Source organism: Hyperoodon ampullatus (genome assembly GCF_949752795.1).
Source record: "Hyperoodon ampullatus genome assembly, chromosome: 3".
Lineage (NCBI taxonomy): Eukaryota > Metazoa > Chordata > Mammalia > Artiodactyla > Ziphiidae > Hyperoodon > Hyperoodon ampullatus.
The window spans coordinates 29,021,539-29,043,975 of record NC_136916.1 but is presented as its reverse complement, the minus strand read 5'-3'; the positions used below and the strand labels follow the sequence as shown (position 1 = coordinate 29,043,975).

Genomic DNA, 22,437 nt, shown 5'->3' with positions numbered 1-22,437 from the left:
GTTTGTCCCCTGCATTGACAGGTGGATTCTTAACCACTGCAGCACCAGGGAAGTCCCACACCTTATATAATTGTTTTTAGTAATAAGCTTTATTATACTCAATGATGAAGTAACTTCAGGTTTCATTCTACAAACTTTTTGGTTATTTGGATCCCCAAATACGTCAAGTTTGTTCCTTGTGCAACAATCATACTAGTGCTTATTGACTCCGAATGATGACCTTTACTGTTTAAAAGAAAAATGCTCCCACGCGTCTGATTTTGTCTTTACTTAAGGCTTTAAACGTCCATCTGGTTGTTCGTAGAGTCGAGGCCTTCTGCGCACCCTGTAATTTTTCCAACCTGGACAAGGACAAGAAGGCCATCAGGTCCCACCTTCCGCGGCGAGAGGCTGCCTTTGTTTCCTCTCTGCAGCCAATGGCTAACACACATTTCAGACAGGAGGCTGCAGTGGGTGAGTCACCCTCCGCAGATCCGCCAGGCTCCGCGCGCAGCCACCTCGCTCCCGACGCCCCGGGAAACGGCTCCCGGCACACCCGGCGGTTTTGACTGGGAGCAGCCGTTCCCACATTCCCGGCCTGGGTCCCGATGGACGCCGACCTGCGCCAGACCCAGGCGCTCGCAGTAGCCCGCCGCAGTGAGTACCCGCGGGCCCTCAGCGCCCCCGCCCCACCTCCCGGCCCTCCGCGGCGTCTCCAGATGGTCGCCGACCTCGCGGGTCGAGGCCCTGGCGGTCTCGGGGTCGAACAACGCCACCACGCCTCCGCCCTCTCCGCCACCCCCTCCGGCCCCCGTGCCCACACTAGCGTCGCGCGGGACTTCCTTCGCGGGGCTGGATTTCCGGCGGTACTAGCTTGGGGCGGAGGCGGGACTTCCGGCGGCGCCTGCGTGTAGTGGATTTCCGGCGCGGGGCTGAGGGGGAGCCGGGAGTTCCGGCGCCGGAAGTGTGGGGCGTCGGGCTGCCGGGTTTTAGTGCTGTGCGTCCGCGTCCGTCCCCGGCGCCGCGTGGCTGGGAACCCACGGGCGGCAGCGCACGGCCCGGCTCGCACTGCGCGGTGGCGGGCTCGGCGGCGGCGTGACAGGTGAGTGCTGGCCTGCCATCTTCAGCCCGGGACGGGCCGCCTCTCTGTGTGTGGCAGCGGCCTCGCGCCGGGCGGGGCGTGCCTGTGGGGGCCGGCGGGCTAGCGCCCTCGGACCCCGCGCCCTCTGACTCCGACCGCGCGCCCCCGAACCTGGACCGCGTCTCCCCCGAACCCGCGCCCCGATCTGGACCGCGCCCCCCTCCGACCCCGAGCCCGGCCGGGTCTTGACGTGGTTGGAACGCGCGCCCCTCGCCCAGAGCGGCCTGTGAGGCGGGTCCATCGAGGCGCCCGGGAGTCTCCCGCCCGCGAGCGCGCAGGAGCCCTGGGGGCCGTGGGTCCCTTAGCGGGTGTGGGGCCGCGGGAGGGGCGCCGCGACCTTGGGCAGGAGTTGCTGCGGGTCCGTGTCCAGCCTCGCGTCCTGCAGAGTGCTCGCACGGAGGCATCGGCGAGTGTCCTTTCTCCTCAGGGCTCTGGGCAGCCGTGCGCACCTGCTGTGCCCTGGCCCTGAGCTGACACCCCAGCCCCTTCCCCCAGGGGCACCGACAGCGCTCTGAATTCCCTAGTCCTGGTTTTCCTAAGAAGACTTCACAGTTACGAATTTCGTCCTCGATTCGAGTATCTTAACAATTAAGGTCTTTAAACAGTCTTGGTTGTTTTCCGGTTATACATGCCCCCAGTCCCGTCTCATGTCCAGAGCTGGTGAGCGTGTATTTCGTGCCTTCGACTGGGTCAACGATAGGACACCTTACCCGGGTTGACCGAGGGTGGACTGCGGGGCTGCCTCTGGTTGATGTCGCTAAGCAGTTGAGTTTGGTGTTTGCCTCCAGGAATTCAGTAACGGTGCTTTCACAATGAAATGCTATGAAAAACTCTACCGACCTTTTTGTGGAAATCCAGTCACGTTTTGTATTTTTTATTTTTTATTTTTTTTGTGGTACGCGGGCCTCTCACTGCTGTGGCCTCTCCCGTTGCGGAGCACAGGCTCCGGACGCGCAGGCTCAGCGGCCATGGCTCACGGGCCCAGCCGCTCCGCGGCATGTGGGATCCTCCCAGACCGGGGCACGAACCCGCGTCCCCTGCATCGGCAGGCGGACTCTCAACCACTGCGCCACCAGGGAAGCCCAACGTTTTGTATTTTTTAAATGCCACATGCAAATTATATACTTTAACCATTTTGTACACATGATTAACGTTCATGATATTTACTATTCAGGCAGGTGTTTTTCTCTTGCTAAAAAAAAAGTGTTTAAAAATCCCACTGGATATGAATTGTGAGTAATGTTTTGTAGGTGGGGGTAATAGGCATGTGGCAGTAAATGAGTTGGACAGAAGGAGAGTTTATATTAAATTCATTTGACCGATAGGATAGGGAGGTTGGATTTTTGGAGGGGACTATTTATACTTTTTTGAATGTGTTTAAAAAACCAGTAGGACCTTTTAGTCACATAAACCTTCTGTTTAAAGTGGTCATATGCCTTGTGATATTGGGTTAGTATGACTATTTTGAAGAAAGATGATTATCTTGGAATTTCGGGCTTCTGTTTTAGTTTGTATTGAGGTGAAACAGTGCATAGTGGTTAAAGGAGCTTACTCACCTGCGTGAAGAAGTTTTCTTTTTACAGCTCCATGGCCAATTAACTAAGTGTTTAGTCCGTTAAGTACTTGGGAACTGTATCTCACAGAGGTGTTGTATTAGTGACTCTGTGGTTACTGATATATTTGAGCCTCACCACAGACTTCCCCACCCATCAGTATCTCTCCATCATTTCTTTTTTTTTTTTTTTTTACGGTACGCGGGCCTCTCACTGCTGTGGCCTCTCCCGTCGCGGAGCACAGGCTCCGGACGCGCAGGCCCAGCGGCCACGGCTCACGGGCCCAGCCGCTCCGCGGCATGTGGGATCTTCCCGGACCGGGGCACGAACCCATGTTTCCTGCATCGGCAGGCGGACTCTCAACCACTGCGCCACCAGGGAAGCTCCTCTTCATCATTTCTTTTGTCTGTATTTCCCTTCTTGTCTAGCTTAGGTTCCACGCTACATCACTTCAGTATTCTTTTTACAAACACCTGCAACCTGCTCCAGTCTCCATGATGTCGTCCTGCAGAAACCCTCAATGTGTTATCAGACATTTAAATAAGATTTATGCTAACACTGACCCGTGGACTGAGGTGAACACGATAGATACGTCCCTTCCTGGGATAAGGGCTTGTTCACCAGGGTGAGCTGTGGAAGGAAGGAAGGAAGGAAGTGGTGGTGGGACCAGTGAAGACTGTGGGGAACAAGATGGAGGATGTGAATGAAGAGGCAAGAGTAAAATTTTTTTAAAGTTTCAGGAAAAAGATTGTGATAGATTAACAGAAAAAAAAAAAAAGAAATTTAAAAGAGGTTAGAAGAACTAGAGAAACCTACAGATCTAATTTTGGAAGAATTAGAAATTAGGTAAAGTGTAGCTGAAGAAATTACAGGAAGAGGCAGAACTTGAATTAGCCAGATAATCTTTGAGTGTTAATAACACAGTGTGTGGCATAGGCGTTATGAACCCATATTGACATATGACTTCACAGAGTTTAAAGTTACTAAGAGAGAAAATCAGTATGAAAAAAATCATTTGAGGCCAGGTTTTGGGGAACCAAAACCTCTTCCAGATTTATAATTGTTTGAAATGTATGTGTTTGGTTGGAAATTGGTCAATGGGAAAAAGATGACCAGTGTATTGACTATTTTGTGAAGTGACCAACAAAAGCAGACAAAGCCCAGAACAACACCATGTGGTTCATGGGGTTGAGGGAGGAGTTAAAGGCTTGGGGACAGGCAGAAGGTGAGGATTTTAAAAGTTAGTTGTGAAGAATACTGCTTATTTCCTACTGAAGATACAGAGGCTGGAAATGCCGGTGATGTGATACTTAAGGGAAACAATTGTTGAGGTGAAAGGAGGGTTGATACTGCAATTTTCACGGTTCCTATCACCAATTTGTAGAATCTTGGGAATGCATTAACTTCCCAGTTTATGCTTACCAGATGCATGAACTTTCTACTGATGAAGTTCTTAAGGGAGGAAAGAGAAGCTCTTTGCTCCTTTATTTGCTTGATTGAAATGTCTGAAGGTAGTCTCCTTTTTTCTTGAGCTTTCACAGGGTGTTAATATGTTTTTTCCTTGATTGAAATGTCTAAAGATAGTCTTTTTTCTTGAGCTTTCACAGGGTGTTAATATGTTTGTTCCTATAAAAAACATAACTTATAAACTGCGAGGTGACTGATAAATCTGTGTTGAAAATCTTGACAACTGAGATGCTTTATGAAGTTAGTAATTTAATATGTATAATCACTGAAAAAAAGAATTATATTGACCCTTTTTTTATGAAGAATATAATTTCTGGATAAGATTCCTTTAAATCAGTTTGATTTCTTGGTTAACTTTTGTATATGGCGCACTTAAATAGACTTAAATAGCCTCTAAATGTTTCCATTAAAAAATTACTGGAATATTCTTCACTGGGATCATAGGAGTTGCTTAATAACATAAATTTGTTATATTCAAATATTTCAAATTAAATATCAATATCTTTTTTTGTGTATATAAAATTCTACCAACCACAGATTCTGCCATTGTGAGTTTTTCTTTATACCTTTGTTTCAACTATCTCTAATTTCTATAGCTCAAATTTTTCAGATAAATTTCATGAAAAAGATTTGTTGTCATTTTGTTCTGTCAAAAATTAATCAAAATTAATTTTTCTATATATCATGTAAGGGACTGATAGTTTTATTTTTTGTTGTCTGTATCTACCAGTAATATAACCTTTTTTTCCCTTCTTGCGAAGAAGCGTAATAATGGTAAGGCATGGGACCTGGAGGCATGATGGAGTCAAAGTGACCATCTTTACTTTCTGTGTAGACCTCTCCCAGATTTATACATGCTGCCTAGTTCTCTTTTCATCTCTAGACCCGTACACCTCCTGCTTCCTTGTATGTTAGATATTCAAAGACATTGCCAAAACATAATATATTCAGTATTAGGTCTTGGTTTCTTCTCCATATTTGCTGCCTCATCTCAGTCATCTGAACTCCGTTTCACCTACCTCTTGCCTCAGAAACAAGGGCTATCCTTGATACCTCTCTCTCCCCCGCCCAGCACCCCCCAACCCCAGTCCATTCATCTACCTCTAATCTTAACTATCATCATTTATTGCCTAGACTGTTTCGGTAACTTCCTAACTGGCTTCATTCATGGTCATCTTATCTTTCCATGTATTTTTCACATAGCAGCCAATCTAGTGTTGCTTATTTGCTTAAAAACTTTTAAGTAGCTTCCTTTTTATTTTACAATAAACTATAAACACGAAAGAACAGACTCTAAGCCTGTCTCTCCACTTATCTTGCACCATTCTCTCCATTGTTTGCTGTGTTGTAGCTATAGTATTTATTTTTTAATATCTCTGATAAACTAGTCTTGTTCCTGGCTCAGGACATTTGCACATGCTGTTCCTGTCCTTAAAATATTTACTCCCTTTTCTGTTTTCCACATGGTTAACTCTTAGGAATTCTTCAGTCTCGATTTAGATGCCAGTTTCTCAGAATGACCTTTGTAACTCTTTAGCTAATAGCTGGCCTCATAATATTTGCATATGTCTTTCGTAGCACTCATCACAATATATAGCTTCTGTAATAAGTTATGAGATTGTGTGTTTAATGTCTGTCTTCCACCTCAACTCTAAGCAACCTGAGGGTAGGGACCAAGCGTGTTCTTTCACCACAACATTCCCACTACCTAGCTCATCTACAGATGAGAGGACTATTGATGAGTGACTTAATGAAATAATGCTGTTATTATCCTGCTTTAAAGATGACACAGTTAAGCCTTAGGAAGGTGGTTAAGTAACTAGACCAAGGTTACACAGCCCGTCAGTGGTAGATGTAGCATTCATCCATTTCTATTCATTCATACGTTCAACAAATATTTGAGGATGTGTTTATGTCAAGCCTAACAAATACAGTAGTGGCCCCAGTTAACTGTGTCCCTGTCCTCATTGTGTTGATGGTGTAGCGGGGGAGACATTCATTAAGTGAGCAAACTATAAATAAGATCTAAGTACAAACGTGGTGAGGATAATAAAGTGCTGTGACTAGCGGTCGTCAAGGGAGGCTGTTTTGAGGAAGTAACGGTCAAGCTGAGGCTTCATGATGAAAAAGAGCCAACCCTTTGAGGGGTTGGGGTGTGGGGTGGGGGGGACTTAGGTTTGTATGACTCCCAAACTCATGTTCTTAACCATTGGGCTCTTCTATGGATTTTATTCTGAGTGGGTGTTTAACTTAATTGGGTTATTTATATGCATGTTATTCCACTGAATATCTGAAGTGCAAAACTATTTAGTTCCAGTCACTGTTATTTTTTAGGGACGCAGAATGTTATTCAGTGTATAACCAAAACTAGTGAGTGAAATAAGGTGTGATGGATTACACAAATTCTTTCTCATTCTCCCATCAAGAGGTGGTCTCAGCCCTCTACTTGAATCTCGGTTGGCCTTGTGACCTGCTTTGACAAATTGAATATCCAAAAAAGTGAGGGGAATGGAAGATTTTTTCTTTAAATGAGAATTTTAGAGATAAAAAAGTAACCTTATTCCTTTTTTAAGTGTCCTTTAAAAAAAAGATTTGAGAGTTAAATTTTGTCTATATAATGCTACAAAAAGTAAGTGATAATTTTAATAGATTAATGGATTTTGAATTTTTAAACCTAAACACACAGAAATGACCAATTTGAATGTTTTTAGTGTGTTGTGAAACAAGACTTACTTGTCTGTTGCCATTTTAAATCAAGGCCTATACATGTCTAATTTGAGACTCAAACGATCTCTGCCTTTGTAGTAGATGTACTTTTCCTATTCCTCCAAGTACAGCTAAAAATATTGGGCATTAAATACAGAAGAAATATGAGACTGAAAAGTGGAGAGAAGAAAGTAGACTGGCTAGATGTATGGGGACCTGAGAAATGATGCAGGGCTGAGTTTCCTGGGTTTTCTTTTTTCCCCATACATCCCGGCCTTGGGCCTGGATAAACCAGCAACCCAGCAACACCAAAGGGCTCAGACAAGCCCCAAGAAAAGCCAAAAGACCAGGAAAGAGACAGTCTGCCAGACAGGACATGTTTAGAAAACATTGTAGCCCCCGTGTCACCCTTACTATCAAAGGCAGGGTGGGGAATCTAGACTTTTACCCCTGACAGTCTGTATTGAGACAACACTCTGTGCTTGGTGGTATCAGTGCGGAGCTGGGATTTTCATCTCTGTTGGGTGGTAACAAAGAACACCCTCCTTCTTCCTGTTGGGATGGCCTCAGAAGAAACTTAGTAGAGATTCAGGAGTTTTACCATCACCCGTGGTAATGAGGCCGTGTAGGGCACAGTAACAAAGCACCCCTGGTTCAGCGCCTGTGATATGAGTAGAGGCCAAGGGAGAGGCTGAACTCTAACCCCGCCTGGCATTAACGAGGAGTACTTCCACCCAGATGAGTGGAAGCTGAGTGGAAAGCCCTCACTTCCATCTCCATCTTCTACATCCACCTGGCAGGAATAAGGCCGCACCCTTGTTTGCCTGCTGGGGCAATGTCAGAAGAAGCCTGCTGTAATAGAAGACTGAAACCAGATCCCACGCCTGATAGCAGTGCCCACAATATTGAGGCTTAAGTGACAAGTATTTTAAAGCAGCCATCATAAAAGTTTTTCAATGAGGAAATATTAACACTTGAGGCAAATGAAAAATAGAAAATCTCAGGAAGAAAATATAGGATATAAAGAAGAAACAAATGGTAATTTTAGAACTGAGAAGTACAGTAAATGAGCTTGTGGAATCAGTTCACTGATTCTTTTCCTGTCCTTTCCATTCTTCCAACAGCAGAATGGAGGGGACAGAGGAAAAGAATCAGTGAACTTGAAGATAAAACAATAGAAATTACCCAATCTGAACAATGGAGAGAAAATAGACTGGAAAAAAGTAAACAGAACCCCAGGGACCTGTGGGACTTTAACAAGAGACCTATCTTTCTTATCATCAGAGTCCCAGAAAGAGAGGAGAAAGACAGTGAGCCTGAAAATATGTTTGAAGAAATACTGGCTGAGTATCTCCCAAATTTGGCAGGCCATAAACTTACAGATTGAAAAAGTTTAGTGAAATTCAGGCAAGATAAACTCAAAGGAATCTATGCTGAGACACATCATAGTCAAGCTTCTGAAACCAAAGATGAAAAAACAGCGAGAGAGAGAAATGTCCCTTTACCTATAGTGCATTTCTCATCACAAACTACAGAGGCCAGGAGGAAGTAGCACATTTTTCAAGTGCTGAAGGAAAAGAACTATCAACTCAGAATTCTCTATCAAGTGAAAACATCCTTCAAATGATTTGTTACCAGCAGACCTACCCTAAAATAATAGGTAGAGGAAATTCTCTAAACAGAAAGGAAATCATGTGGGAACACCAGGAAGGAAGAACAAACAATGGAAAGAAAAAATAAATTGGTAAATTCAGTAGACTTCCTTATTAGAAATTAGGTTTGAAGGTGGAACCATAGCCGTCTGATGTGGTTCTTTGTGTGTATAGAGGAAATACTTAAGATGATTATGTTATAAATGGGGAGGGCAAAGGGACAAAGAGGAAGTAAGGCTTCTACACTTTACCATGAACTGGTAGAAGTTGATGATCAGCAGACTGTGATAAGTTGTAAGAGTTAATGAAAATCTAGAGCAGCCACTAAGAAAAATTATATGAAAGAGAGAAACTCAAAAACTAGATAAATCAAAATGAAATTCTAAAAATGTTCAAATAACCTACAAGAAGGCAGAAGAAAGAAACAAAATGAGAGAACAAACAGAATGAATTACGCACTATGCCCAAGTGGGATTTATTCCGTGTATGCAAGGTTAGATCAATATTTGAAAATCATCAGTGTAATTAACCTTAAAAAAAGCCATTTGATCATATTAAGTGATGCAGAAAAAACATGACAAAATTTAACACTCATGAAACTCTCAAAACATGAATAATGGAGACTTTTCTCAATTTGATAAAAAAATATTTACCCAAAACCTACAGCTAGCATCATACTTAATGGTGAAAACTGAATATTTTTACCTTGAGATCAGAATAATGCAAGGGTGTTTGCCATCACTTTCTAATTCAACAGAGTACTGGAATTTCTAGCCAGATCAATAAGATAAGAAAAGGAAATAAAGGCATACAGATCAGAAAGGAAGAAGTAAACTGTTCTTTTTTTACATGACATAATAGTCTACAGAGGAAATGCCAAATAATCTACAAAAAAATCTCGAACTAAGAAATGAGCTCAACAAGAACGTAGGATACAAGCCCAGTACACAAAAATCAATTGTATTTTTGTATACCAGCAATTAACATGTGGAGATGGAAATAAAAATACAGTGTCATTTAAAATTGCTCAAAAGTAAAAGTATAATCTTCAGGGTAATTTTAGAATATATGTGTAGAAATTTTATGGGAAAACTACAAAACTGAGGAAAGAAAGACGATCTAAAACCTATATACCATGTTCATAGATTGGAAGTCTCAACATAATAAAGATGCCAATTCTCTCCAAATTGGTAAACAGATTAAACACAATTCCTATCAAAATCCTATCAGGATTTTTGTAGATATGGACAAGATTATTCTAAATTTATATGGAAGGGCAAAGGAACTGGAATAGCTAAGACATTTTGAAAAAGATGTAAGTGATAGGAATCACTAATTTCAAGACAGCACAGAAAAATGGAACAGAATAGGGAACCAAGAAATAATCCCATAGGAATAAAGCCAATTGATTTTCGATCAAGATGCCAAACTTTCTCAATTTAGGGTAGGATGGATAGTCTTCAGCATTTGGTGCTAGAATAATTGGATATCACCAGAAAAAAACAAAAAACCCAAAAAACCTTGATCTAAACTTCACATCTTATAAAAATATCAGCCCAAAAATAGCTCATAAATTTAGATGTAACCTATAAAACTAAAATTTTAAGAAGAAAGCATAGAAAAAGTTTGGGATTTAGGACTGGTCAAAAGTTCTTAGGCATGACTCTAAAATTATGATTCTTAGAAGAAAAATAATTGATCAGTTGGACTTCATCAAAATTTAAAAGTTTTGGCAGAGTGGAGTTTGTGTGAATTATATCTCAATAAAGATTTTTTAAAATCTTTAGTTTTTTTTCTTTAAACATACAGCAGTCTCACTCTTGGGCCTTCATCCAAAAGAAGTAGAAACTTAAGTTCACACGAAAGCCTACATATTATTGTCATAGTAGCTTTATTTGCAATAGTAAGAAACTGGAAAGCACCAGAATTTTTTGCAGTAGGTGCATGGTTAAGACAACTGTACTCTATCCACACTGGAACAGCACCAGCAATCAAAAGGAGGTGGCTGTTGGCCCACACGGCAAGGGGACGGGTTCTGTGAGTGCTAAGCTCAGAATCTCCAGAGGGCACATACTCTGTGCTTGGCATTTGTATAACGTTCTGTGACAGCAAAGTTGGGGGATATATGGCTGTGGGGTGGGCTTCAGAAAAGGTGGGATACTCTACACCTTACAGAGTGAGGACCCAAAGATACTGTCAGTAGTTGAAGAAGGAAGAAACATAAGTACATACTTAAATTACATGCACTAAAATAGATAGATTGGGAGGAGGGACCAATAAGAGCAAAAAAATGATTAGGTAATGTCCAAGACGTAAATCTGCAGTTGAAGAAGGAAAATCTCATGTGTAAATAATATTTCTTAGAATCATATTAGCTGGGACTTCCCTTTTGGTCCAGTGGCTAAGACTCTGCACTCCCATGCGGGGGGCCCAGGTTCGTTCCTTGGTCAGGGAACTAGATCCCACATGCTGCAACTAAAGATCCTGCACATGGCAAGAAAGATCCCACGTGCTACAACTAAGACATGGCTCAGTGGGGAAAAAAAAAATTAGCTAACAGTGATGTGATTATATTGGGAGGAAGAATTGATAATAGCAGGAAATGAGTAGATAATGTCCAAAATGGGTAAAGGAAAATGTTTGCATTATGTGGATTTTGGAATGCTGTGCAGGTATGCTGTGTAACGGCGGCCCTGACCGCAGGTGTGTACTGGGGACATGGCTGGTTGCAAGCAAGAGGCATAGTGAGTATGAAGGAAAACAGGGAGCTTACGAACTGAAATACCCCGTTTGTGTTTTTTACATTGACTAAAATATTATTTTAAACATATTGGGTTAGATCATTAGAATTTCACTTGTTCTTTTTTTAATGTGGCTACTAGAAAATTTACGATTACATATGTGGCTTGCATTGGATTTCTCTTGGAGGGCATTGCTCTAGAATCTGTAGCCTGGAAAATGCAATTAGGATTGGTTCCCTCTGGGGAGTAGGCTGAGTCTGCCGAGAGTGGGCTAAGGGAGAGTTGTTATTTTAAGCCCTCCTTTGCTGTTTGATTTTTTTTAAAGGATGTTAATGAAGTTTGATAAAAAGTTCTCTTTAATAAAGGCTGTGGTCTCTACCTTAAAGCATGATAATTTATCACATTCTAATTTACATAATAAATGTTAACATAGTAAGGAAATTTGCAATGAAAAGTAATCGTCTATTTTTCCTTCATTTCAGTTTGCTGTATCAGAAATAAAGTACTTGTTTTTCCTGCTCCTGTTTAGCTTCTTGCAGGAGTGACCAGGATATCACCTTTCAGAAGTAATGCCCACAGAAAGCGGGAGTTGTTCAACTGCTCGCCAAGCAAAACAGAAACGCAAATCTCACAGCCTTTCCATAAGAAGAACTAACAGCTCAGAGCAGGAGAGGACTGGCCTGCCGAGAGACATGTTAGAGGGACAAGTGAGTGTCTGGTGAAGATGTGGATCATGTTTGCAGTGTTTCAAAAATAGCCAAATATATGCAGGTCTCCAAAGTAGAGAAAAAGTGTGGGTTACCAAAACACACAGCCTCCCTCATAAACCAGTTAAAACTGCTGTTAACAGCTTACACAGAGACAGAATTCGGTTTCCAGGTTAATGTGTTTACAGTACTTAATAAAAAATGTGGGTGTGACAGTTTGGACTAGTTTTTATTCTTTGTACAGGTGAATTGACAGTGTAGTTTTAGGTTTTCTGTCTCAAGAGTCTCCAGAAGAGAAGAGAATCAGGTATAATGATCTCTTTCTAGTCTCTGCAGAGTTTTTAGAATCTGTTCTTTCAGTAACTTTTCTTGGCTTTATCCTGTGTTTGCTGTAGTGAGTGTGTTATCTGCTGTTTATTACATTATGTCTTTCTGATAATTTGATACCACCTTTGATTAAATGATCTAATATTTTATTGTTAAGTTTGCTTTTACTTTTTCTCGTTCCTTTATGATGATGAAAATGTGTTAGATTTTTAAAAGAACATTGTCGTGAAGCCTAAATAAAATACATGTTATAATAAAATAAATTATAGCTACATTTGCTATATCCTTATATAGGCGTAAGTATATACGTAAAAAAATAAATACATATAAATTTATAATCATTCTTTTGCAATTAGAACTAATTCATCAGCCATAATGTTAAAGGAAAATATGGCTTAAATCTGAGAAACTGGCTCATTTGCATATTGACTTTGTTAGAAGCAAGCCGGGATGTGGAGGATGTGTTTCCAGGAGGCAGCTGTGTGTGCTTGGAACCTAGCGCTGCCTTTGCTGGCACATGGTAAACGTTCACTTAGTGTCCTCTTAGGTGTTGACTGGATGAATAAATGAAATGGTTGCATTTTAACTTAAATTTGGAAATAAAATCGTAGATTTAAGGAGCCTCCAAAATGGCTTTGATGTTTTTCGTGAGCTTGGATGGCCGTAGCAAAGCATCGCAGACTGGGAGCTTAAACTGCAGACACTGCTTACTCCCTGTCCTGGAGGCAGAAAGCTGGAGGTCCAGGTGTGGGCAAGTTGGTCCTCCTGAGCCCTCTCTCCTGGGTGTGGATTCCATCTTCTCCCTGTGTCCTCACAAGGTCGCCCCTCTGTGGGTGTCTGTGTCCCGATCTCTTCTTATAAGGAATGTTTGAATCAGAGCTGTGCAGTGGAACTTCTGTGATGGAATGTTATAGATCTGTGCTATCACACATGGGAACCAAGAGCCACATGTGGCTAGTGGGACTGAGGAATTTTAAAAATTGTAATTAACTTACTTCTAAATTTAGTCAAATGTGGCTGTTGGCTACCCCCTTGGATAGTGCAGGTAGTCTAAGATACTTTTTGTGTGTGTGTGTGTGTGTGTGTGTGTGTTATGCAGGTGTCTCACTGTTGTGGCCTCTCCCGTTGCGGAGCACAGGCTCCGGACACGCAGGCTCAGCGGCCATGGCTCACGGGCCCAGCCGCTCCACGACATGTGGGATCTTCCCAGACTGGGGCACGAACCCATGTCCCCCTGCATCAGCAGGCGGACTCTCAACCACTGCACCACCAGGGAAGCCCTAAGATACTTTTAAGTTGTTAGATTTACTTAAATTTCAAACAGTGACAATTCCACAGCTGTCTCTGCTGGCATCTTCTGGTGGTAACACCATGTTCTCAGGGCCTTCTGTGCTGTCCCCGTTGTGATGTAGAGCCAGCAGGTAGTTGCATCTTGGGGTAACCCTTTATGAGGGTCATTCAGAGCCCTGCGGGTGGGTTGGTGCCTGCTGGTGGACGAGGAGCTCCCTTGCGGGCTAGTGGGGGTGCTCTGCCCAGTTCCGTGGCAGCAGGACGGCGGTGATGGCGTTGGGCATGGGCACTTGGCATGGTAGGCGTGGGGCGGACCTCGGGTGCGAGAGGCCAGTGATCAGGGCATCTGAGTGGAGCCACAAGTCATTACCCTAGACAGGGTTGCAATCAAGCTGTCAGTTGTTGGGGAGTCTTTATGGGAATTTTGTGTCTTGGATTCACGAGTCAGAAGCATTTGAGGCACTGGTGCTTGGCTCAGAGGTGGGAGGCCCGTGTCTACACCGGGAAGCACCAACTGAGGCCGGGAAAGGGGCCTCCTTCCTCCTCTTTCACGTCGGCTGTGACAAAACACAGATTCTTTTAGAACTTTACTGAATCATAGCTTTTGTGTCATGAGTTTTCTCAAATGATACCAGAAGTTCAGCACCTCTCACTTGGGGGTGGGGGTAGGGCGCCTGTGATTGCAGCTCAGAGGGTCAGACTGTTGGGAAGCTTGGAGGCAACCGCAGAGCTGGGCTGTGCTCCGCTTGCCTCTGGTGGAGAAGTTCCCCTTTCACTGCACGTCTCCTTCTTGATTGTCTTTATTTTATCAAGTGAAGTTAATGCTGACATTGTCTCCCTTTACGATTACATCTTACATGAAGCTGCATTTACCATTCGAAGTAAAGGAAATGTTTCAGCTGCTGAATAATGACCTTAACGTTAAATACTGTGAGGGTAGGTGAGTAGGAATTGATACACGGAAGAGGAGATTGGCCTTGGGAGGGGCCAGCAAGGCTCTCAACTGGTGCCGCCCCGCCCCCTCGAGGAGGGCTAAGTGAATGAGGGGTGTGGGAGAACGGGCAGGGGGAGGCCAGGGGCAGGGGGAGGCCAGAGGCAGGTGGACAGGGTGTCAGACGTTAATTGTGATGGTTTATTTTGCGTTCATTGTTATTTTAAGATGTTGTTTCTTTTTTTTTTTTTCATGATTTTCTTTGCTATTTTAGAGGGGTGTTGAGAAAGGCTTATCACCAATTCTCCCAGATTGAATTTTTAAACAAGTGGCGTCACATATCTTTAAGGAGCTTGTAAAGTTGACGTTCATGTTCTGTGATTATTTCAAAACATGTTGCTAAACATTGGTATCATTACAGATCATTTTGCCTAAAATTCCTGTCTTCCTAAGAAGTTAATCTGAGAAAGGATTTAATAAACATTATGTCTTTTTTTGTATTTGCAATTCATTAAACATCAAAAAGTTTATGCTGCATATAAATTTGAAAACTCACTTGGAAAATTACAGTGGCATCACTTAACCATTGAAACATTATTTTAGAAATATCTTATAAGAACTTTGTTTGAAAATAACTCTTAAGTGGTAGGGTGGGGCACATACAAAATATTGTCTAGGCCGCACCCTCAGGAGGTTGGAGGGGAGCATAGCCTCTGTCAGTACCAGCAGTGCCTGGAAAGTGAGTGCCTGAGAACACAGTTGGTGCCTAGGACACCGGGCCCAGGAAGCTGCTTCTGCTGCTTCCTTTGACTTCCCGCCTGGTGGGGGCAGGGTGCTGGTGGTGGGCAGAGCACCTGCGAAGTCCTGGGAGCTTCCACGTGGGTGTTTTCATTTAGCCGATACACGTTTTGCTCTTACAGCTGAGAGTTCTTTTCCCTCCTTACAACAATCGTCTAGGTATTGAGTAGAGTTACAGGAAATGATCCAGTTTATTTTGCTTGAAGCACAGTGAACATGAGGACTATAAGGTACATCTTCTATTAGTAAACAGCTTATTAAAATTAATTTATAATACCATATGCTAGAGCTTAAAGGCTGTTTATAACTTCATTTTCTACAAATTTGGGAGTTTTTGAATAAGGTATGCTTGTTTCTTTCCTTGTGAAAGGAAGTTACATGTTTGAAGACGTGCTTGGTCTTAAATCTCATGCCATCCTGGGTAACCATTTATACAATTTGATTTTAGTTTCATCTGTAGAAATTAGAAACTTGAAGTTCTTTGAGTGTTTATGTATAATAAAATATGTAAAGATGTAAAATAAGAGTTTAAATAATTCACTTTGGAAAAATTATATTGGTGCTTGGTGTCAGAGTTTTTCATTCATTCATTCGTTCATTTTAAGCAGAATCTTCTTTTTCTGCAGGATTCTAAACTGCCTTCCTCGGTTCGCAGTACTCTTTTGGAACTGTTTGGTCAAATAGAAAGAGAATTTGAAAACCTTTATATTGAAAACTTAGAATGTGAGTACCTCTCTTATTTTAAATACTTTTATAACTTCACTTCTCCATACAAATATTTGAGAGTTTAATTTGTGGGTAGACATTCACCTTTGTATCCCTTTTCTGTTCTGCTTTGACAAACTTTAGGGGCTCAGGATGGCACACATTTATTATCTGCCTGCTTTGCACACTCAAGTCAGGGTGTTGGCAGAGTTGTGCTCCTTCTGGAGCATGAGGAGGAGTGTGTCTCCTGCTGGTTTGGGTTGTGATCTCAGTTCCCTGTGGTGTGAAGACAGAGGCCCCCATCTTGCTGGCATTCCCCCTGTCCTTGGCTCGAAGGCCTTCCTTCCTCTTTATCTTCAAAGCCATCAGTGGCAGGCAGAGTCGTCCTTGTTCATCTCTGACTCACTCCTAGGGACACGTGGGAAGGATGGGCCGCCTGGGTCACACAGCATCATCTCCCATCAGAGGTCCTTCACCTCAGTCACACCTGCAGGGCTCCTTTGCCACCAGGTCATGTGTTCACAGGTTATCTTTGGGGCAGGCAGTATTTCTGCTGACCACACCTGGCAATCTGAATTATGATTTTATGAAGAACGAATGCATCTTATAACTTTTCCTACACAGAGTATACTATAAATTAAGAAAACATTGATTCATTTCTTTAAAATATACTGTGTTTAGAGAATTTCCTAAAATGTGTGTATTATCTGTTTGACTTATTAAAGGTAAATCAAAAGAATTTTTAATTAGCTTGGCTTTAGTTTTTTTTTTAATTTTAGAAACAATGCATTCATTTGCTTAAAGAGTCAAGCAGTGTAAGAAGGAAAGATCTACCTTTACCCCCTGCCTATAGGCCCATCCCACACTGCAAAGGAAAACATTTTCTGCATATTTTGCTTTTAGTTCTTCTCATGATAATTTTTGTTTTGCTTTGGACTTTATCCTCTTTTTTTAAATGTCTGTTAAGTTTTAAGGACGACATACTTTCCAACTTTCCAGCCTTAACACTTAACCAGTGATTTTGATACAGAGACTTCCACTTTCTCTGAATCCAGGGATGCTGTCTGGATGCTAGTTTAGAGTTGGGCAGGTTGGGAAGTCCCTGGCACGTCTGATCCATTACCTGTGTCATTCACCATAGCAGGGTTTTTTTTTTTTTTTTTTTTTTTTGCGGTACGCGGGCCTCTCACTTTTGTGGCCTCTCCCGTTGCGGAGCACAGGCTCTGGACGCGCAGGCTCAGCAGCCATGGCTCATGGGCCCAGCTGCTCCACGGCAGTGGGATTTTCCCGGACCGGGGCACGAACCCGTGTCCCCTGCATCAGCAGGTGGACTCTCAACCACTGCGCCACCAGGGAAGCCCCACCATAGCAGTTTTTGATGAAAGGTTTTTCTAATTGCTTTCCCCTGGGAATGATTTTCCCCACGTGGCTCTCCTTCCCTTCTCCTGCATGTCGTCCTGTCCTGGCAGCCAGATCATCAAATCCTAAGAGGAGGGAAGGGGAATTTTCTCCATGTGTCTCTGGAGCTGGTAGCCAGGCATCCACGGCCACAATTAAGAAAGCACAGGGTCAGAAAGGCAGGGTCCATCTGTGGGCTGCCTTGGCTTCTTGGTCATGATAATTTTTGTAAATTGAAATAATCTTTTATTTTAGCCATGTCAGCCTTAGGCCACATGCATTCATGCTTTACTGTCAAGCGTTGGGAAATGAACCTGTCCTTCTTTACGCTCTCACTGTTCCATTATCTTCAGTTTTTGTTATTATTTTTTTAAATAATTTTTTAAAATTTATTTATTTATTTTTGGCTGCGTTGGGTCTTCATTGCTGTGTGTAGGCTTTTTCTAGTTGCGGTGAGCGGGGGCTATTCTTCGTTGTGGTGTGCGGGCTTCTCACTGCAGTGGCTTCTCTTGCTGTGGAGCACAGGCTCTAGGCGTGCGGGCTTCAGTAGTTGTGGCACACGGGCTCAGTAGTTGTGGCTCACGGGCTCTAGAGTGCAGGCTCAGTAGTTGTGGTGTACGGGCTTAGTTGCTTCGTGACATGTGAGATCTTCCCGGACCAGGGCTCGAACCTGTGTCCTGTGCATTGACAGGCGGATTCTTAACCACTGCACCACCAGGAAAGTCCAGTTTTTGGTATTTTTATAGAGCTTGTGTTTATAAAATTTATATTATGCAAATGTAACCATAATCAGGATTTTCATGTTTTTTGTTTCCAAAAATTGAATACTAATAAACAGCATTTGCATCGTTAAAATATTTTTCACTCTGGAAGTAATTGGTGTGGATCAGTGGTGAATACAGTGTAATCCTGTGTCATTTAAACTTTGCTGTTGGAAAATTTAATGTTTTAATATTGGATTCTCTTATAAGTCCACCTTGAAAATTTACAGAGTGAGTAATTATTCCAACTTTTTATCAAATAAAAATTAGGTACCGTGTACTGCATCTGATTTTTAAGGGTTTGTTATCAAGAGTTGTAGCAACCTAGGTATTACTGAATTTCCATTGTGATCTAAGGCCTTAGGTTTTATGAGTTGATGCAGTTTGTTCAAGAAAAACTATAGGGCTACAAACGACTAGTGCTGGAGGTAATTGGAGTTTACACTGTCAGTTGCTTAACGGTTTTGGTGGCTTCCTGCTGCCTGTGAACATGTCCAAATGCTCAGCTGGATCTGTTCCAAGCCTTTTGCCCTCGGCCTTCCTTCCACGCCACCCTCCCCGCCCTCCCTGTAGCCTCAGCACACTGGGCAGCCTGGGTGGCGGCAGGTGCAGAGCCCAAGTGTTGGCTGCATGCGTGGCTCATGGGATCTCAGTTCCCTGACCAGGGATTGAACTAGGCCCTGACAGTGAGAGCGCTGAGTCCTAACCACTGGACTGCCAGGGAACTCCCAAATGTTAATTTTTGTTTCTTTTTTTTTTTCCCTTGAATTTTTAATCTTTGAGATATATAATCTTCACTGTGCTCTGTGGTGCCAGGCAACAATAGTTAGGTTTTTTTATTGTATGTTTTCCCCCCCCAGTTTCAGTGGTCTCAGCTAGACTGTGTTTCATTGAGTTTTGGACAGTGTCAGAATAACATTTTTAAGTGCATTGAATAAAGTACAAAGGACACGAACTATGTTGAAATTCAAGAGCCCTGCTTGAGGACCCGATAGCACAAGGTCTTTCTGGTGTGGGAAGTGTGGTGGGCTTTTTAATTTTGGAATGATGTCTTGAGTTTTTTGGAACTCTGTAAATGTGACGTTGTTTACTGGGATATCATTCCTGTGTTTGTTTAGACAGTACTAATGTATAACATTTTTATGTGTTCACTTTTGGATTTGGTGAATATACATCAAAAGTACATGTTTTACTTTTCAGTGCGCAGAGAAATCGAGACTCTTAATGACCGTTTAGCTGCCGAAGGACAAGCAATCGATGGGGCAGAGCTGAGTAAGGGCCAACTCAAAACCAAAGGTAAGGCTGCCTTCCCACAGGGCTCGCCCTACATATTACGCTCGGAGGGAGTTTGGAATTCAGTGGAGGACAGGACTCACTTCCTTTCTGCAGTCATCAGGACTTGGAATAACGTAATTTGGGTGTGAGTGTAGAAGAAAGAGGAGGTTTCGGGAAGCCCCGTGTCCCATGCCCTTGGCTTGCATCATCCTCCTGTGTGGAACAGAAGGTGGGGCGAACTGTCTCCCTGTCCCAGCTCTGACGTTCATGGTGCTTAGGTTGTGTGATTGTCTTGATGGTTGGTTCTGTGTCTCTGCAGCCAGTCACAGCACCAGCCAGCTTTCTCAGAAACTGAAGACCACCTACAAGGCCTCCACCAGCAAGGTACGTGTGGCTCTCAGCCTGTCACGTGTATGTAGGGTGTGCACATATGTGCGATAAGAGAGAAACCTAATTTTTGAAAGGAGTATTGTCGGGCTTCCCTGGCGGCGCAGTGGTTGAGAGTCCGCCTGCCGATGCGGGTGACACGGGTTCGTGCCCCGGTCGGGGAAGATCCCACATGCCGCGGAGCGGCTGGGCCCGTGAGCCATGGCCGCTGAGCCTGCGTGTCCGGAGCCTGTGCTCCGCAACGGGAGAGGCCACAACAGTGAGAGGCCCGCGTACCGCAAAAAAAAAAAAAAAAAGGAGTATTGTCGATGTTAAGTGGCCACAGTGCATAGACACCTGGACGTTACCTTTGTTACTGCGGCTGATACATTATGTGTTAGTGTGTTTTTTTTTGTGGGGAAGTATACATTTTGTATTGTTATTTGGCTTGATATGGAGATTCTGAATTTGGAGAAGCTAATAAATGGGTATAAAGCAGTGGAACTTACGTTCTGAGCTATAGTTACATTTTAGTTCACCGCTTCTTTAATTTTCTAAGTATGATCAAGAAGTGAAGGTCTGTGTCCAAGGCAAATAGAGATATTTGTCATATTTTGCTTTTTTAAAAATTATCTTCTTCTGACCTTCTTAAAGTGGCAAAGATTTAATTATTTGGGAATTAATTTATCTGTGGGGGAGTACTGTTACGAAGTAATATTTTGAGGTAATTTTGTGTGCATCACCACTTTGGAGTATTTGGAATAAACAAAAGATAAATTAATTACCTAACCTTAATGAGTGTACCTTACTTTAGCTAAACCTTAGAAAAAAGTTGAAATTTGTGGTGAGTCTGCTGTGAAGGCTATAGTTAATGTTAGCTTTTTACTTTTCCAATTTGCTCTCTTCAGCTTAAGTTACTTATTATGATATCCACAGTGAGATGAACTGCAATTCAAGGAGCAGCTTCAGTCTTAGGCTCTTTCTGCTTATTTGAAAGTCTTTGGTAATTCTTTGTTTTTTAAAAATCTGAATATTGCTGACATTTTTTTGTGTTTCCTTTGAGTACTCTATAGAGTGTAAGTGGCTAATTAAAATTTTTTAATTCTGTATTATCCAGCTTACACTTAGTATTTTTGCAGTTTTTAATAAATTAACATTAAACTACTTCTTTAAAATGTCAAGTGGGGTTATGTTTTTCCTTATCTAACTTCTTGTTATATTGTTTTGAATTACATTGTTTATTCCAGTTTATGTATACAGTGTATGGTCTTAGAATTCCAAAACTTTGTGATCATTCCTTTTTTTTTTTTCAATTTTATTTATTTTTGGCTGTTTTGGGTCTTCGTTGTGGTGCTCGGGCTTCTTATTGTGGAGGCTTCTCTTGTTGAGGAGCACGGGCTCTAGGCGGGCAGCTTCCATAGTTGCAGCACGTGGGCTCAGTAGTTGTGGCTCACAGGCTCTAGAGCACAGACTCAGTAGTTGTGGCGCACAGGCTTGGTTGCTCTGTGGCGGGTGGGATCTTCCTGGACCAGGGATCGAACCCGTGTCCCCTGCATTGGCAGGCGGATTCTTAACCACTCCGCCACCAGGGAATTCCCTGTGATCATTTCTGAAGTAGAGGAAGAAAGGATTATATAGAGTTACCCCTTACCATGAGTAGTAAAACTTAAGAATTGGGCAAAGGTAAAAATATGTACAATAATTACTTTAAAAGAATGTGTTAGACATATTTGAAGCCCCAGTCATTTTAGAGACTAAAAATTCATCTGGATTAGAAGAAGCCATCTTCATAGCACCGTGCACCCATCTTAAAGAGTGAAGGTGAACATGGAGACCTGGCGTGTTCTGCCCTGGCCACAGCGTGGGTTCTCATAGTGGAGCCGGGCAGGCTTCTCACTCCCCCTTCCTGGGGGCCTGGGACGCAGCTCTAAGGCCTGTTGGGGCAGCGCCACATTCTAACCGGCAAACCGCTTTACAGGAACTTGTGAAATTGTTCACACAGGTTTTTATAAAGATAAGTATCTTTTGCTGTGAAAAAGCCTGTTTTGGTTTTTTAGAGCACTTTAAGTTGTATCTCAGTGCAGAATAATTCGGAAGCATCCTTCTGCTTTTCCATCACAAATGTTCCCTGGGAATAATTCAGTCTGTGTTGTGGGCCTCTTTGCAGTTGTAACTGAGTCCACAATTTTAAAGTAGTTCATAGGTAGTAAGAGTGTGACGGACACCTGGAAGCAGCACCTGAGACTGTTTGCTCAGTATCATCAACTGCATGCCCTCTCCCCATACTCCTCTGGAAATGCAGTCGGCATGAGTGTTGGCCGTGACCCCAGTTTCTGCTGGTCGAGTCGGGGCGGTTCGTGTCTCGTAACAGTGCTGTCTGGGAAGCTTCCCACCGCTCACCGTGCGCTTTGCCCCCGCCCCTCCTAAAGGCGCCTGAAGGGCACCAGAGGCACAAAAGCACTTTTCCTTGTGGAGGGACCGCGTTGCCGGGTTGGGTGGGATATGAGCTTTCAGAAGGAAGAGGAAGGTGAGGGTGCGAGGTTGAGCAAGGCCTTCTTTCTTTTGGAAGCTCGTATTGTAGCCTGTCCTCCTTTTAAATTTAAACCCAGTCAGTGGAGCCTGTTTATTTAACTTGTGGAA

At 43.0% G+C, this 22,437-nt stretch overlaps 1 protein-coding gene across 2 annotated transcripts in view; it reads left to right on the top strand.

The window, feature by feature from the left end:
• Nucleotides 1–11,808: 11,808 nt before the first annotated feature.
• WDR37 (WD repeat domain 37) overlaps nt 11,809–22,437 on the top strand; it is a gene marked incomplete at both ends in the record, with an annotated part of 43,576 nt that continues 32,947 nt past the window's right edge. For both annotated transcript variants that reach the window (XM_079701296.1, XM_079701295.1), the window contains 4 exons: nt 11,809–11,946; nt 15,919–16,015; nt 19,357–19,452; nt 19,751–19,815. In XM_079701296.1, the coding sequence (XP_079557422.1) occupies nt 11,809–11,946; nt 15,919–16,015; nt 19,357–19,452; nt 19,751–19,815 (396 nt within the window). The remainder of the gene's footprint in view (nt 11,947–15,918; nt 16,016–19,356; nt 19,453–19,750; nt 19,816–22,437) is intronic.